The sequence below is a fragment of the Natrix helvetica genome (genome assembly GCF_964273705.1).
Source record: "Natrix helvetica genome assembly, chromosome: 1".
Lineage (NCBI taxonomy): Eukaryota > Metazoa > Chordata > Lepidosauria > Squamata > Natricidae > Natrix > Natrix helvetica.
Window position 1 is genome coordinate 18,402,919 of NC_138548.1, and position 17,612 is coordinate 18,420,530.

The 17,612-nt window shown below is 44.6% G+C and overlaps 1 protein-coding gene across 1 annotated transcript in view; it reads right to left on the bottom strand.

Moving 5' to 3' along the window:
- Nucleotides 1-12,535, bottom strand: part of YJEFN3 (YjeF N-terminal domain containing 3) — a 40,568-nt gene extending 28,033 nt beyond the window's left edge. Inside the window, exon 1 of the mRNA XM_081960185.1 lies at nt 12,343-12,535. Coding sequence (XP_081816311.1) covers nt 12,343-12,407 — 65 coding nt within the window. The 5' untranslated portion in view covers nt 12,408-12,535. The remainder of the gene's footprint in view (nt 1-12,342) is intronic.
- Between the last annotated feature and the right edge of the window lie 5,077 nt (nt 12,536-17,612).

A 17,612-nucleotide genomic window follows, 5' to 3' on the forward strand; every position in this document is an offset into this window, starting at 1 on the left:
CAAATTACCTGACTGAATGCCCACATTCAGAGATAGTTTACTTCTAAATTCCAGATGCAAGAACAAACAATAGGCAGTAACTAGACCAGTGATGGCTCACCTTTGTGTTGCCACGTACCGTAAGCGTGCGCCCACACATGTAGTGTAATGCACGTGCAACACCTCCCTGTGATTACACACACGTGTGCGCAACTGCCCTGCATGCACCCCATCCCGTGCTCCCCCTGCATGTGTGACCCCCATGAATGCACGTGAGACCCCTGTGGGCGAGACCCCCATGCATCCTGACATGTGCGTCCCATCCCTATGCATGCACGCATGGGTTCCACATGCAACCCCCTGTGCATGCATGGCAGAGACCTGAAAACCAGCTGGCCAGAGGGAGGTGCACGCACATGCGTGGCGGGGATGAGCTGGGGCGACGGCTCACATGCCCACAGAGAGGGCTCTGCGTGCCATAGGTTCGCCATCACGGAACTAGACTGACTCATATTTATGACGGTTGCAGTGTGCCGGGGTTATGTGAGCACCTTTTCATGACCTTCTGACGAGCAAAGTCAATGGGGAAGCTAGATTTACTTAACAACCAAGCTACTAGTTTGAGAACTGCAGTGATTTACTTAACAACTGTGGCAAAAAAAGGTTGTTAAAGGGGGCAAAATTCCCTGTTTTGCTTAGCAAGAGAAGTGTTGGGCTCAATTGTGATTGTAAGTTGAGGACTACCTGCATAACCTATTTCTACGCCAGCTCTCCAGATGTCCACATACGAGACTGTAGGACAGGGGTGTCCAAACTTGGGAACTTTAAGACTTGTGGACTTCAACTCCCAGAATTCCCCAGCCACTGGCTGGGGAATTCTGGGAGTTGAAGTCCACAAGTCTTAAAGTTCTCAAGTTTGGACACCCCTGCTGTAGGAAGTTAGCACCCACCTCTCTCCTAGGAAAATGAAATATTTCAAGAAATATTCAAAGGGCAGAATATTTCCCCTAAAGGGGAGGAAGAAACTCAGACTCAGAAGGTTAATGGACCATTAAGGCCTGAGCCAGCTCATTTCCAACACAAAATAGGATTAGCCCTCTAGTACCCATCTCGCTACATGGCACCTGGAAAGATTACATCAGCCAGCAAGGCTCAACCAAACCTGGGAGACAGACACCCTAAAAAGTTAGCTAAGACCCCCCTGGGAGTCTGACCACCAATCAGGATACATTTCTTACACAGGAACAGGAAGCTCCAAGGCGGGGCCCAAGAGAGGGTATAAAACTGAGGCTCTCTCAGCATCTCTGCCCATTTTTCTTCCAGATCTTCAAGGCATGTGATCTTCCTTCCACCCTCACCCTCCCAGGACCTCAATCCGTGTGGTCCTGTCCACCATTAAAACCATCTTTCCAAGCAGCCTCCATGTTTCCAGTGTCTTTTCCCCCACTTGGAACTGAACCCAGAAGGAGATTTCTTCCAACAAGACTATATAATTTTGTTCGGTGAATGTTAAAATAACACAGCTGAAAACTCTCCCCCCCCCCCTTATTAAAGCAGTTGGGCATTCACCGCTGTGTGAAAATAATGCAGCAATGGCTGTCCTCCTATGTACATGCCCTCAATCTGTCACGTTTCTTTGTTCAACCTGTACAGACTGACCTTTTAATTAGGCTTGCACATTTAGGCATTAAGAAGTGTTTGGCTGCGTATGTGTGTATGAATATATTATACATATATTCATTTCAATTGCACAAGCCAAAATCAGGTCATCTGGCTTCCAGACAATAATGGGTACAGACTGTTCCCCTCACCCCATTTATCTCCCTTTACCTCTGGGCTTTCCATGCTGGAATGAGAGAAACCACAGACAGGAATCGGTACATGGCAAAAATGGAGACAATACTCCAATTGTTCTACTGCTGGCTTACAGTTCTCAAAAGCCCTGGAAGGCGGTGTAAGGGCCGGGGTGAGGGATGGAAAGAATTGTTCACGTATGTCAGTTCATTCAACCCGAGGGAACAAAAAGGAGAGAGAAAGGTCATATTACTGACCACCATTGTCGGTAGTTAAAAGGAAAAGTGGAGTGAGGTGGGTCTGGAGGAAGCCTTGAGGGTCAGCTCCAGATATTCTAATCTTTGGGAACAGACAGCATAGCAGTTAAATAAATGCAAGCTATTGGATGTAAGGATCTAATGGAAACCTGGGAGTGAAGATTACTTCATTGATCTCAAATTATGACCCACCCACCCACCCACCCACCCCCAAGCTGGCTGCATTTGCTTTCCTTCCAGAACTCGTAGGAGAAACCTTTGGCTCTAATTCCATCCATATGCATAGATTGGTAATTCTTAATCTTGGCAACTTTAAGATGTGCGGACTTCAACTCCTAGAGTTCCCCAGACAGCTGGCTGGGGAATTCTGGGAGTTGAAGTCTGCACATCAACTTCTGGGAGTTGATGCCAAAAAAGTCAAAAAATATTGGACAAAAATACATATGTGGTTGGAGAAGATGATACAATAGAACATTGATTTGAAACCTGAAATATTCTTGCTGGGGATTTTACCAGGAACTTATAGTAAAGAAAATATATATCTGATTATTCATATATTAACTGCAGCTAGAATTGTATTTGCACAAAAGTGAAGAGATTCCTAGGATGAGAATGAGATTAGGAAAATATTAGAATGTGCAGAAATGAATAGGTTAATACTTGCAATTAAAGAGAAGGAACAAACAGAATATTACATTATATGGGAACTATTCTACCAGTGGCTAGAGAATAAATATGAAAGTAAGAAATAAAAGTAGATTAGTGAAGTATGGAAAATATATCAATAGAATTAAATAAGTTAAGATGAGGACTGTTAGAGTATTATATATGTTATGTATAGCAATATTAAGTTAAGAATAGACAAATAATGAATATGGCTGCAAATTTTAATTGTTATTGCACAAGACATTTGTAGCCAGGCAACACACTGTTTAATGGAAGATGGATTGTTTGTATTAAAATAAAATAAAATATTTTTTAAAAAATTCTGGGAGTTGAAGTCCACACATCTGCACATCAAAGAAGCGAAACACAATCATATATCTTCCCTATGGGAGATTGGGAGGGGGGGAGAGGACTGAGAAATTTCTCAAGGAGGACACCACAAGTTTCAAAAAGAGGCCAAGACAGAGGTCAAAGACTGTGAGAGGAAGAGACAAGCCCACCATGCCAGAGGTAGGAGCCTACTAACCTGAAGACAAGTGCTGGTATTAAGTGGTAACATAGTGGTGATGGTGGAAGAGCAAGGGGACTGAAGTGGATGGAATTATTATTATTATTATTATTATTCACACTTATAGACCGCCCCCTCTCCCGGAATGAAGCAGAGAAGAGAATAGGCATGTGCTGAGGGTGCTGATTTGCATTTGAGGTAATTTATGTAGAAAAGCAGCTATTCAGGAATAAGTTAACCAAACCTTCAGAAATCAGAAAGGCCCGATCCTAAAAACCTGGGTATATTCCGGTGCCTGGGGTGCATTAAGGGCCCTGCTTGTTTATTGCTTCTTCTCCCCTAAACTTCACCCCTTCCCCACTTCCATCCCACAATCTCTCGTAAGTCTACACTATAGTAGTTTTCATGAAGTTCCCATTCAGAACCGTAAAAAGTGGTGCTGTCAGTTTTCAGCCATCATGGTTTCAGGGAGCTCTAATTGTCATGGTATGTGGGAAAGACCTTGGGAGTTGGAGAAAGAGATGATGCCCAGGGAATGAACAGATAAGAGTGGAGAAGTCCTCAGCTGCACAATGAGCAGAGAAAGAAGCTCAGAAAGAATCTCTCTAACAATCTGTGGAAACACTCAATCATCCAGGTTATTGGGGTTTTTTTTCCTTGAAAACATTTCACTTCTCATTCAGGAAACATTTTGCTTGAGTTCTAACTTAACTGAAGAAGCTTCTTAGATGAGAAGGGAAACGCTTTCAAGGGAAAAATAAAGTGCTGTATTTTTCGGAGTATAAGACGCACCTTTCCCCCCCTCCCCCAAAGTGGGTAAATATTTAGGTGCATCTTATAGACGGAATAGGGACGTTTTTGGCCTCCTGAACCCTCCAAGGCCCCCAGAAGCACTCTGCAGTGCTCCGCACATTCCATTGTTACCAAAAACGGGCCCTTTTGGGGGCTCCCAAGCACTCCGTGCATCGCGTTTTCACCCTCCCCGGCCCCCAGAAGCACTCTGCAAGCCAAAAATGGGTGTGTTTTTGGTGAAAATGGGATATGCGGAACACTGCAGTGTGCTTCTGGGGGCCGGGGAGGGCGACAACACGACACACGGAGGCCAAAAACTATTTTTTTTCTTGTTTTCCTCCTGTAAATTTAGATGTGTCTTATAGTCCCAAAAATACAGGTAAGTCCAGTTGCCTTTTGAAAAGCATCTTTGGGACAATCCTCCCTAACTTATCAGGTTGTGAAAAGTGTCAGTGGGAGATTTGCACTTTTAGACTTGCAAGTTTCCGTTAATAGAGCCTTACAATATATTAGAATTACCTCAGCTGGTTATGTTTCTTGTCTGGTCTACCTTGGAAGGCTGACACCAATGGCTTCAACATCGGGGGAAGGAGGACTTGCAGACCTATAATTGCCAGTTGCTCAACGCAACCTTGCAGCTACATTTGCAGAACTGGGTTTTGAGCAAAGTTGGTTTGTTTTGTTTGCGAATTAGTGGATATATGCTGTAGGAAGTGCATTAATATTAAAGAATTGAATGAAAACGATACGTGCATGCATGTGTGAGAATGGAGTCACAGAAGGCGCACACATCCTCCTCCTCCCTCCCCCCATTTCTTTCCACCTACACAGTTGTTCCGTAAAGGCCAACTGAGGTGGCAAGAAAGGGGCAGAGCATCAGATGAAAACCATGCATCTCCTCCTCCTTCTTCTTAGCTATTTTCTGATGACCAACTGAGCAGAGTAACTGATTGACTGATTAACTGACTGATAGATTAATTATGTGCCATCAAGTCAGTGCAACTCTTAGCAACCGCACAGAGAGGTTTTCCCCGTGACAAATCTATCCCTAAGGTGGCCGCTTAAGTCTCTCAAAGGTGCTCCCATCGCCACTGCAACCGAGTCTGTTCAATTGCTGCTGGACATCTTCTTATCTTTCCTTCCACCTTTCACAACATTAAGATATTAGAGCAGAAAAAGAAATTGGTCCCCCCCCCCCACTCTCTAAGCATCAGGTCTGTTGCTAGAGGAACAGAAGATGAAATCTTCACTCAGGTGGTACAAATTGTGCAGTCCAGGTGACAAGCCAGAGACCCCTAAGCAGTAGGATTTTTAAGAAATGGTAGTCATGGATGCTCCTTCTCTGCTATTTAGCTGAATGAGAGGAGCAGTGGTGGGTTGCCAATTTTTTTTACTACCGGTTTGGGTGTGCGCCTGCGCACAACGCTTCTGTGCATGTACAGAAGCGGGTGGGCGGGGCAACCCACCGCCGCTACTACTGGTTCGTCCTATCTGGGCCAAACTGGGAGCAGCCCACCTCTGGAGAGGAGGTAGAGGAGATGCTGGGGGTTGGTTAAAGACTGCAGAGTTTACTGTGGTTATTACTTCTGTGCCTGAGGCAGAACAAATTATTTATTTACTGCATTTATAACCTGTTCGCTCTCGGAAAAACCAGCCTGCAGCAATTTGATGTGACATTTCCTGGAGATTATATGCTAACCAGGGAATCTGTACACTGCCTGCATTATGGACAAAATATAGCAGAGATATATGCGCGTCCATCAAGGCTTCCTAGAGGAATAGAAGCAGGGGTGGGCTGTTGGGGGTTGACAGAGGTTTAGAAGAACCTCTAGCTAAGATTCTGTGCAGTTCGGAGAACCCCCAAATCCCACTCCTGGCTGACCCCACCTACCCCTCCTCACCCATCCCAGGAATTCTCACGCGGCCTGTTTTAGATGCAGGTAAGTGCCGGGCATGCAAGGGGCATAGCGGAAGTTTGGGGAGCCCGGAAATGGGCCTGTTTCCAGCCTCCACAGGGCCTTCGGAGCTTGGGGAGCCCATTTTCCCCCTCGTGGCGATTCAAGGAAAGTCTCCGGAGCCTGGGGAGAGCAAAATGCCCCCCCCCCCCGCTGTGGTGCAGGAGGTTGACTAGGCCACACCCACCATGGCCACGTCCACCCAGCAACTGGACAGAAAACCCTTTGCTAAACATATTGAAGCCCACCCCTGGACAGAAGTTAACTGGGAAGTACAGGTAGTCCTCGACTTACAACCACAACTAAGACGGGATTTCCCTTGCTAAGCAATGTGCTTGTTAAGTGAGCTGCACCTGATTTTGCAATCTTTTTTGCCACAGTTGTTAGGTAAGTCACACGGCTGTTAAGCAAATCCAGCTTCCCCACTGATTTTACTCATCGGACGCTTGCCAGGACTCCCTGTATAAATGGGGCATAGGATCCTTCCCTTAGTGTCCAGGGTACCTGCGAGACCACCTACTGCCACCTGTAGCCTCCCACCGTCCAGTACAATCCCACAGAGTTGGCCTCCTCAGGGTGCCGTCGGCCAGACAGTGTGGGCTGGTGACCCTCAGGGGGAGAGCCTTCTCTGTGGGAGCGCCTTCCCTCTGGAATGAGCTTCTCCCAGAGCTTCGCATAATCCCCGACCTCCGGTCCTTCCGACGCGCCCTAAAAAGTTGGCTTTTCCAGCAAGCCGGCCTGGCCTGAACAGAATAAAATAAATGATTAATTTAATTGTTAATTTCAATCTAATTTTTAAATTTTTATTGTTAATATTCATTGGGTTTGTTTTTGGATACTTTATTTAATTCCTTTTTTAACTTTTGTAATATGTGTTTTTTTGTTTGTTTAATGTTGTACACCGCCCTGTGTCCTTTGGGAGAAGGGCGGCATATAAACAAACAAACAAACAAACAAACAGGTGTGGCTATGAGATCCCACATCAAACTGTAGATCAGGGGTTCCCAACCCCAGGTCCGTGCACCAGCATTGGTCCACGGTCCACCAGGAACCAGGTCATGCAAGCAAGCAAAGCTCCATCCAGGCAGTAGAAAAAAAACCACCCACACCCCAGTCGGCAGAAAAACTACTTTGTACAGAACCAGTTCCTGACACCTGAACGGTTGAGGGCCACTGCTGTAGCTCACATTATGACTGGCTGTAAGCTGAGGGCATGTACTGGTCCAATATCTGATTTTTTGTTTCATATAAACAATGCTGCGCTTCAATGGTTAGATGGTCTAGACCCATGATGGTGAACCTATGGCACTCGTGAGCCCTCTCTGCGGGCACGCCAGCCGTCACCCCAGCCCAGCTCCACTGCGCATGCACACACGCCTCCCATCCGCCAGCTGGTCTTCAGGTCTCTGCTGAGCATGTGCAGGGGGGTGGGGCCTTCCCCAATCTCTGCAGCTTCCCCCCCCCCAGCGCGCCCTACCTTTCTCTCCCCCAGTGCACCCTGGCTTTCTTCCGCATTTCTGCCTCCCGCGCCTTCCCTGAACTCTGCAGGTTCCACCCTCCACAGGTGCCTCTCCGTGGCAGAAATGGAGGAGAACGCTAGAGGGGGAGAAACTGCGGAGATTGGGGAAGATACGCGTTGCAGAAATGCAGGAGAAAGCCAGGGAGCGCCGGGGGGAGAAACTGCGGAGATTGGGGAAGCCAAAACAGGGCGTGGGGACCCTGCACGAGCCCCCCCCCCCCCCATGCCCCATTTTGGGCCTGAAAAGCGGGGAGGAAAGGGTGCATGTATGGGGAACATGTCTGTATGTGCCGGGCGCGGGGCGCATGCACCGGGGGTGCTTGCATTGCATTTTGGGGATTGAGGCACGCATGTATGCATTTGCAGGCGCGTTGGGCACTCAACACTAAAAACATTAACCATCACTGGCCTAGACATTGGTAATTGAACACAGATACTTCCAACATTTATATTTTATTGTGTTTTATTAATCTAGGAGGAATCTAGCTAGTCCATGTGTAATATGCCATACGCTAAATAAAATAAATAGAAATATGTTACGCATAATTTCTTAACTACTCCTCAATATTTCTCCCCTTGTCTCGCTCCCAAACCTTTGCCAAACAGTCTTGTGAACTACTTATGTAATATCAGTGTTCCAAAGGACTGTGGAATGGCAGGGTTTCAATATCTCTGGGGCTGCCACAAAGAAGAAAGGGTCAACGTATTTTCCAAAGCACCTGAGGGTAGAACAAGAAGCAAAGGATTGAAACTAATCAAGGAGAGAAGCAATCTAGAACTAAAGAGAAATTTCAATGGCTTGCCACCAGAAGTTGTAAGTATTCCAACACTTGAAGTTTTTAAAAAGAGATTGGACAACCACTTTTCTGAATTAGTATAGGGCTGTGATGACTAACTTGGGGCATGCAGAGCCCTCTCTGTGGGCACATGCGCCATCACCAGCTGCCCTTCTGGTTTCCAGTGTGTGCATGTGCTCCAGCCAGCTGGTCTTCGCGCACACCAGAACCCCAAAGACCAGCAGGCTGGTGCTCTAGCGAGCGCAGAGACCAGCTGGCCAGCATGCATGTGCATGCCGGAAACTCAAAAACCAGCTACTGGTCCTCCGGCATGCGTGTTCCAATTTGGGCACTTGATGCCGAAAAGATTTGCCATCAATGGTATAAGGTTCCTGCCTGAGCAGAGGATTGGACTAGAAGACCTCCAAGGTCTCTTCCAACTCTGTTATTCTATTATTTCAATTAATTTCAATTTCAATTTATTTTATTATCTCCTCTCTATGCCTACAAGGGGTCTTCTGTGACTCTTACATTCCCAAATACATTACTGTCACAATTTTGCCCTTATGATTGTCTTTTTAATTTGCACATCTGTTGAACAGATTTCTTATTCAGGAAATATCAGTTCCTTTGTCATGACCCTTAGGAGTTTAATACGTAAAAGAGTGGGTACAGAGGTGGTATTCAGCAGGTTCTGACCAGTTCTGGACAACCGGTAGTGGAAATTTTTGAGTAGTTTGGAGTACCAGTAAATATGACCTCTGGCTGGCCACGCCCCCATCTATTCTCTGCCTCATGAGTCCCAGCTGATCGGGAGGGAATGGGGATTTTACAGTAACCTTCCCCTGCCACGCCCACCAAGCCATGCCCACCAAGCCACACCCATGGAACCAGCAGCAAACATCCCCATGGTCATGTGACCAAAATTCAGGTGCTTGGCAATTGGCATGTATTTACAGTGGTTGCCATGTCTTGAGAGATCATGTGATCACCATTTATGACCTTTCCAGCCAGCTTCTGACAAGCGAAGTGAATGGGAGAAGCTGGATTTGCTTAACGTTCACAAGATTCACTTAACACCACTATGACAAAAAAGATGGTAAAATCAGCTGTGAGTCACTTAACAACTGCCTCGCTTATCCACAGAAACTCTGATCCCAATTGGGACTGTGTGAATGAAAGGCTACTTGCATTAATGTTCATTTTTACATCACCTTTCCTTATCTGACTTTAATTCCCATAATCCACAGTCTACGCAATTGGAAAAGAATCGTTTGCACTCTTCTGTCTCACCCAGAGCTGTCTTAATAGCATTATGGGCCCTGGGCAAAGTGTATTGGGTCCCCTGCGACAGCAACTCATAGGAATAAAAATGTAAATGATGGATAAAATCAAACATACTTATTTCATTGGCACTTCCAGCCAAATCGGTGTTGAAACATTAAAAACACGCTGCGCAGCAACAACTAATCAACATAGTAAACATTTCAGCAATACACGAGGCTTGAAAAACACAATAATACTCAGTAAGCTTTACAGTTTACAAGCCGGCCTGGCCTGTTAATGTTAATTTTAATTTTAACTTATTTTAAATGTATTGTTTCTTTTTTAAAAAATCGGTTTGGTCTTTTGGGAAATGGATTTAATCTTTTTTTTTAACTTTTGTGATGTGTGTTTTTAATGTTGTACGCCGCCCTGAGTCCTTTTGGAGAAGGGCGGCATATAAATCCAAATAAACCTAAAAAAAATAAAAATAAACAGTTGCTGTATTTATATGATGCCATGTGCATTGAAGGGTTAAAATACACAGATTAGTACGGGGCCCCTATGCTCTTGGGGCCCCGGACAAGTGCCCATCAGGCCCATGCGTTAAGATATCCCTAACTTCCAGATACTTCCCCCCCCTTTTTTTTTTTCTTTCTGAAAGAGACTCCCCAAAAACAAGCTTTCCAACTTGATGGATCCTTTGGATCTGTTGCTACAGTAACGGGGAAACAGGAGGATTTTGTTCAAGAGAACTAATCTGATTCAAACAATAGAGCAGCAGTGCACAAGCAGATCCTGGTAACTTCTCTTTGCCCTAAAGCCTCTGTAACTCGGGATATCTACTGCTCATCATAATGATAACACTTCATTCTTATTTATTTTTTTTTAAAGAAACTTCCACCGCAATACCTCCTTCCCCGAGCCCTAGAAACTATTTTGTAGATTGTGAGTATGTACCGAGTGGATTTCCCACTCCCACACACCCATTTTGGAGCAAAAGCAGGGAATCCTATCTTATAAATTACCCTAAAAATAATCTTCCTCACGCTTTGTGGTTTGCCTTTTTGCTCAACACGATTCAGTGGCATAGAGTTCTTTAGAGTGTGCTGTGCCCTCTTGCAAACAACAGTCCTGCAAAGACCCTAAAGATAAAGGTTCCCCTCGCACAAGTGTGCTAGTCGTTCCTGACTCTAGGGGGCGGTGCTCATCTCTGTTTCAAAGCCGAAAAGCCAGCGCTGTCCGAAGACATCTCCTTGGTCATGTGGCCGGCATGACTAAACAACAAAGGCTCACGGACCGCTGTTACCTTCCCACCAAAGTGGTCCCTATTTTTCTACTTGCATTTTTACATGCTTTCGAACTGCTAGGTTGGCAGAAGCTGGGACAAGCAACGGGAGCTCACTCAGTTAAGCGGCGCTAGGGATTCAAACCGCTGAACTGCCAACCTTTCTCATCGACAACCTCAGCGTCTTAGCCACTGAGCCACCACGTCCCTTTGGAAAGAACCTAGAGATTTCTAAATGCATGAAAGTGCATTTCCCTATTCTATATAAATGCATGTGCTTTGGGGGCATCCATCCTTTTTCTCCTGCCTTGAAAGAGCTTTTCTTTTCGATTTTTTCCCCCCTCGCTACAGGCTTTTCTTTTTCCCGGTTCGAAACCTCTTATTCTGGGAAATCCATGGAAAACTAAAATTCTAGCCAGCAGAAAAATGAAAACTATAAGCTTGGATTCAGAAGGACGCCCGCCTTCGCCAGCAACCAAACCGTTAAGCATTGGGAAGGATATGCCCCCCCTTCCTTGCCCACCTCACCACCCACATTTCACTCATGAACGCGGCTCCCTGATGGTCACTATGGTGATCGGTGGCAAGGGGGTACGCCAAGCTATTCACACAACTCTCCTGTCAAATGGCAAAGAGGGGGGAACGATTTGGGTTGCCATCCCTGCTACAGGAAATGGGGGAAGGGGTGTTAAAACCCCCACCTCCTCTTCTCACTGCTGGTTTTTTTTAATAGAGGATTTGGGAATGTGCTTGTGGACCTAAGCAGAGAGAGAGAGAGAGAGAAAACTTGCCACAGCGGCTGCTGCATCCTTTGGCTCTGCGCCGTGCGTTGCTCGTGAGCGTGCAGCCAAAATGCGTCTCAGGTGTGCAAAAGAGACTGAAGCGGTTTATTTTTAGTCCGCATCCTTCCTTTCTATTCTGCAGAGCCTAGTTAGGTGGGGGACGGGCCCCAAACTCAACAACTAACTTAGGGGCTACGTAGGCATCTCCCCCCCCCCCCGGTCCTACTCGAAAATGTTAGTCACTGCACAATAATGACATTGGCAGCATCAACTGCATGGGGGGAGGGAGGGAGTTGGGGGGGTTGGGAAAAGAAGGGGTCAAAACTGATGCTATCATATTTTACTGATCTGCTCATTTGTATTGGAGGAGCTAGCAATGATTTCGCTCTTCGTTCATCTCAGCCACTGCACTATCCCCCTCGCTCAGCAGCCTCCCCCCCAAATAACATTCCCCCCCTATGCAAGTAGGGTGCAACGTTCACATGGGCTGGATTTCCCTCTTTGGTCCAACCCTTGTTTCCATCAGTGGCAACTCAATAACCCAGGTGGGTGTCTGAACGCCCCTTCCTAGCTAGGATTCTCCCCGGCTGGCTTTGCCTGGGACAATTAGCATCCAAACTTAAGATCGTTCCTTTCAACTCAGGAAAAAAAGGGGGGGCACAGGGGTGACTCACCTCTGCCTCCCATCCCAGCAGGCACAGGAGCCTTGCTGGGAGGGGAAACATGGCAATGGTTGACCCCCTTTCAGCACACAGTCACTTACCTAAGATAATGAAGGGGTTGGATCGCCTTTTTGCTGTGAGTCGAATTGTAAGAGGGTTTCTCCATGGCAGGAAGGGAGGGGAGAGAGTCTGCCTTTCCAAGTTTACACCTGGGGGACCCTTGCTCCCCCCACCCCCAAAAAAGACGCTCGGCAGCTCCCTCCTTTCTCTCCTCTAGGGCTGACAGAAGATGGAGAGAAGTAATGAGAAGAGATTAAATGAAATGGGCAGCGGTAACAATTTCTCCCCGGCTGGCAGTTTCGCCAATGTGGGCACCCCAGAAGCACGGTGGCGCTTGATTGGCTGGCTCTTCTAAAGAACAGAAATCAAAGAGTGGGGGGGGGGGAGAGAAAGCTTTGCAGTCACCCAATGGAAAAGCACAGCTGGGGGGGGGGAGTGGTTAACTCTTTCTGTTCTCAAAAGTGGGGGGGGATTAGGGTGCCTTATCTTCTCCACCCTGTGTCTCAGGCTGGCAAGGAATAGCAGATGCCCAGGAGACTTCTAGTTTATGGGGTGGTCTTGGAAAGTTGTCCAGGTTTTTCAGACCATAACTTTTTGTGTGTGATGAAAATAAGACCAATCGCCACTCAGACCATTATATTGGATCCTACGTTGCCTAGGTTTTTTTTTTAATAATATTTTTTTTATTTTTGAATAAACACAAACAGACAAAACACAACAAACACCACAAAAATATCTTCCATGACAAATTATAAAGAGTGTGTCAATTGGTTACAAAGAGCTTTCGTGCATCCCTTCCACAGTCATCACCTATAATTCATATCAAATTATATGTTTTAAATCAAATATATTTATATATATTACTATCATCACACCTCAATCTTCATACGACTATGATTGTTTTTACGTCCCTTTATATAAAATGTTCCAAAATTTAAAGCAAAACCACATGGTGGCATTCCGTTATCTATTTTCAATATCATCCAGCAACGTTACATCTTTATGACACTTTTCTAAATAAAAATTAATTATGTTTAATAACAAAGTTTCTAGACCTCCTTTCTTAATCACTGTTTACAATTTATATCCAATTTCCCTTTTAACATGTCAATACAAATATTACATTATTATCAATACCAATCATTTATTTAACAATATCCATCATCATTTCATTTTTATTTTTTATTTTGGTCTTAGTTTAACTAGGTTTCCTTGGTAACCCAAATGGCATTTTGAGACATAAAGAATCGATAGTATTTTTTAAGTGACTGGGGGGGCATCCTGATCGACTGCAACAAGAACCTAGGAAATGATTTGAATTTCACCGTAAGGTGGCAGATGTGCTGCAAGACGAGTCTAATGGAAACATTGACCTCCCCAAATGGAAAATTTTGATGTTTTACTTTACCTGGTTTAAACTTATTTATAGTGACAAAGGCAAAATGTTTGAGTGTGACACATTCCACATAGACAATCTAATTAAATAACCTTGCTGCCGGCGGTTACAACCCGCGTGCAATGCGCACCAGACGCACACTCTGCGCGCATGCGCCGTTCAATGTAAATTGCTCTTCGTGCACATGCAGAGCAATTTACAGTGAACTGTGCATGCGCAGGTTTAAGGTTTAAGGTTTATTCAATTTATAGACCGCCCCCTCTCCCCGTAGGGACTCGGGGCGGTGTACAGACCGTTTATGTTCAAAACAACAAAACATAACATAAGACATCAGACACAACAACGCACACATACCGTCTGTGTATAAAACCCAAAACCAATTTAAATAATTAAAAACAATTCTAAAACCAGTTTAAAACCCCAATTTAAAATTTAAAAAGCCATCCAGGAAGGTTAGTAATAGATGTTCCCTGTAAATACAATTACAATTACATTTAGGCCAGGCCGGCTAATCGAAACAGGTGGGTCTTGAGTTTCTTACGGAAGGAGCGGAGATCCGAGGTGGTTCTAATATCGGGGGGGAGGTCGTTCCAGAGGGTTGGGCCCATCACAGAGAAGGCCCTATTCCTAGGCACCGCCCGCCCGCACTGTTTAGCGGAAGGTACCCGGAGGAGACCCTCTCTGTGAGAGCGGATTGGTCGCAGGGATGTATGGGGTAGAATGCGATCCTGCAGGTAACTAGGTCCCGAGCCATGGAGCGCTTTGAAGATGACAATCAACACCTTGAAACGCACCCGAAAAGCCACAGGCAGCCAGTGCAGCTCACGCAAGAAAGGTGTTACATGGGAGTACCTAGTACCTAGTGCACATGCAGAGCAATTTACAGTGAACTGTGCATGCGCAGTCACTAAAATCCCAAAATGGCATCAGCCAAGCGTCAACGAGGGAACCGGTTCGGTGGCATGGCGGGCGTGGGTCGCTGCTGGTTCTGCGACCCAGGCCTGAATTCCACTACCGGTCAACTGAACCGGGCCGAACCGGCAGCAACCCAGTGTATTGTCCTTCTGTTCTTATGCCACTGTATTGTTAATAAATTGGAATAAGTAAACAGACATTCTTTTTTTAACATCAACCTTTGTTATTATTGTTCTTGCTTCTGCTGCTGAGTTTTTAACCAACTCGTTGCTTAGTCAGAAGGTTCAAGAAAAAAGAATGATGTAACATTACAACAGTGAGTAAAACAGAGAAGCCAAGCAGAGAAAAAGATTCGGGTCACCCACCCACAGTCACCAACTGCAAAAATCATCAAACAGAGATATTACTACAGATAATCCTCAACTATTGACCATTATTGATCCCAGAATTACAGTTGTGAAGTCTTTGAAGTTGTTAAGAAGAGGCATCGTGTTACCTGATCCATTTTTATTTTTTTTTGGTCTTTCTTTTGCTGTGGTCGTTAAATGCAATCGGCCATAAAGATGAGTCTGCTGTAAAATGCCCCAAATGCAATGACCATGGATGATGGTAGGGTGGGTGGGAATGTGGCCGTCTGTATAAATGTTCTTCAGTCTGTATAAATCTGGAGGAAAATGAAGATGAGAAAATGGTCCATAATTCACCTGGCCTAACTATGCGACACCTAAGCATTTTTTTTTATTTTCCTCTAATTTGGTTCCCGTGCAAATTATCTGCTAGTAACAGGTGGTAAACTTTTTTCTCCATTTCCACCATCCACAGGTATCCCTTATGTCAGGGGTGTCCAAACTTGGGAACTTTGTGTTCTTTCCACTTAAAGTGCTTATCGTTTTTTTCTTTCCTTCTTTCTTTCCTTCCTTTCTTTCTTTCTCTTTCTTTTTTTTCAAGTTTTAAATTTTTTATAAATGTATCATAGATTTGATTTGAACAGTGTGACATCTGGGTGTCACACATTCTAATACAAATAAAACTAACAAACCTAATCATAATTATTATTCAAGCCACTTACATATTTCTAGTAAATAATACACATTTGTCTTAGATTACAATCTGTCCCTGTTCAGTTATTCCACATTTTCTCTTATTATTACTTCATTTTATTATATAAAAATGCATACATTGAGATTCCCCCTTCTCTTATTTCTATCACCTATTCTAGCTTTTAATCATATCATCCTTCATTAAAAAACTTTTCCTCACCTACCTAAAAAAAGAGAGAAAAGCGAAATGTGTGTGAAAGAGGGAGAAGCAAATCGGAACAGCAAATCAGAACAGCAAAAACAGAAAAAAGAGGGAGAAGCAAAGCAGAACAGCAAGAAGCAATGGGTGGAAACTAATCAAGGAGAGAAGCAACTTAGAACTGAGGAGAAACTTCCTGACAGAACAATTAATCAGTGGAACAGCTTGCCTCCAGAAGTTGTGAATGCCCCAACACTGGAAGTCTTTAAGAAGATGTTGGATAGCCATTTGTCTGAAACAGCATAGGGTTTCCTGCCTAGGCAGGGGGTTGGACTAGAAGACTTCCAAGGTCCTTTCCAACTCTGCTATTGTATTGTATTGTAAATACAATGTAAGGAACCTCATTATCAAGAAACTGCTTCAAGGAATCTCAGTTGGCTGCCCTGGCAGTACGTATAGCTGATCAGCTGGATCTAAGTCAGACTTTCCCTACTTCAGAAACTATAAGATGGGTTGACTTCAACCCTCAGAATTCCCCAGCCAGCCGGTCAACTTCCTTCCTGGAAGCTGAAGTCCACATATTTTAAGGGGGAGGTAAGATTGAGAAGCACCGATCAAGGAAACAGCAACAGTGATTTCAGGTCAGGGTCATTGAGGAAATAGTGTTAGGTTGAAGAAAAAAAGTGACTGCATGCAGATAAAACAGAATATTTGGCTTTTCTGTGGATATCAATTTTTACTTCTTTATAGGTAGAGCTTGACTTACACAACCACCGTTGGGGCCAGAATTTCTATTGCCAAGCAAAAATGCATACATTGAGATTCCCCCTTCTCTTATTTCTATCACCTATTCTAGCTTTTAATCATATCATCCTTCATTAAAAAACTTTTCCTCACCTACCTAAAAAAAGAGAGAAAAGCGAAATGTGTGTGAAAGAGGGAGAAGCAAATCGGAACAGCAAATCAGAACAGCAAAAACAGAAAAAAGAGGGAGAAGCAAAGCAGAACAGCAAGAAGCAATGGGTGGAAACTAATCAAGGAGAGAAGCAACTTAGAACTGAGGAGAAACTTTCTGACAGTTAGAACAATTAATCAGTGGAACAAATTGCCTCCAGAAGTTGTGAATGCCCCAACACTGGAAATCTTTAAGAAGATGTTGGATAGCCATTTGTCTGAAACAGTATAGGGTTTCCTGCCTAGGCAGGGGGTTGGACTAGAAGACCTCCAAGGTCCCTTCCAATTCTGCTATTGTATTGTATTGTAAATACAGTAAAAGAAATCATCCTTCCATCGTCTCTTGCCCACCGCAATATTACTTTCTTGAACAAAAATGTATTTTTAAGGACCAACCTGCCTCAAAAGACAATCTGCAAAGATAAAAAAGGTTGAATGGCATCATAGGTCCAATCAGATCTATGCCCATCAGAGCTGCACATGTTCTTGCTTCAAAATACGTGGCTTACCTTTTTCCCATGCTCAAAACATACAGCAGGGGGGTCTTCATAAATTAGGGCTCTTCTTTAGCAATATACATTTGCTTTTATTCCAAACTGAGAAATCTGGTTCTTCGCTTCTCTAAAATTCAATGAATGGAGGAGTCAGGGGGGGGGGGGATTGCCAGGCAGTTCTTACAACAGGTTGCCAGCTAGGACTTTAAAAAGGAGGTGGACTTCCTAAAAATAGAAAGGTGAAGGTAATCAACAGCACTGCAGGATTTTATTCAGAAATATCTCAATTCTGTCTGTACGAGCAACGCTTGGA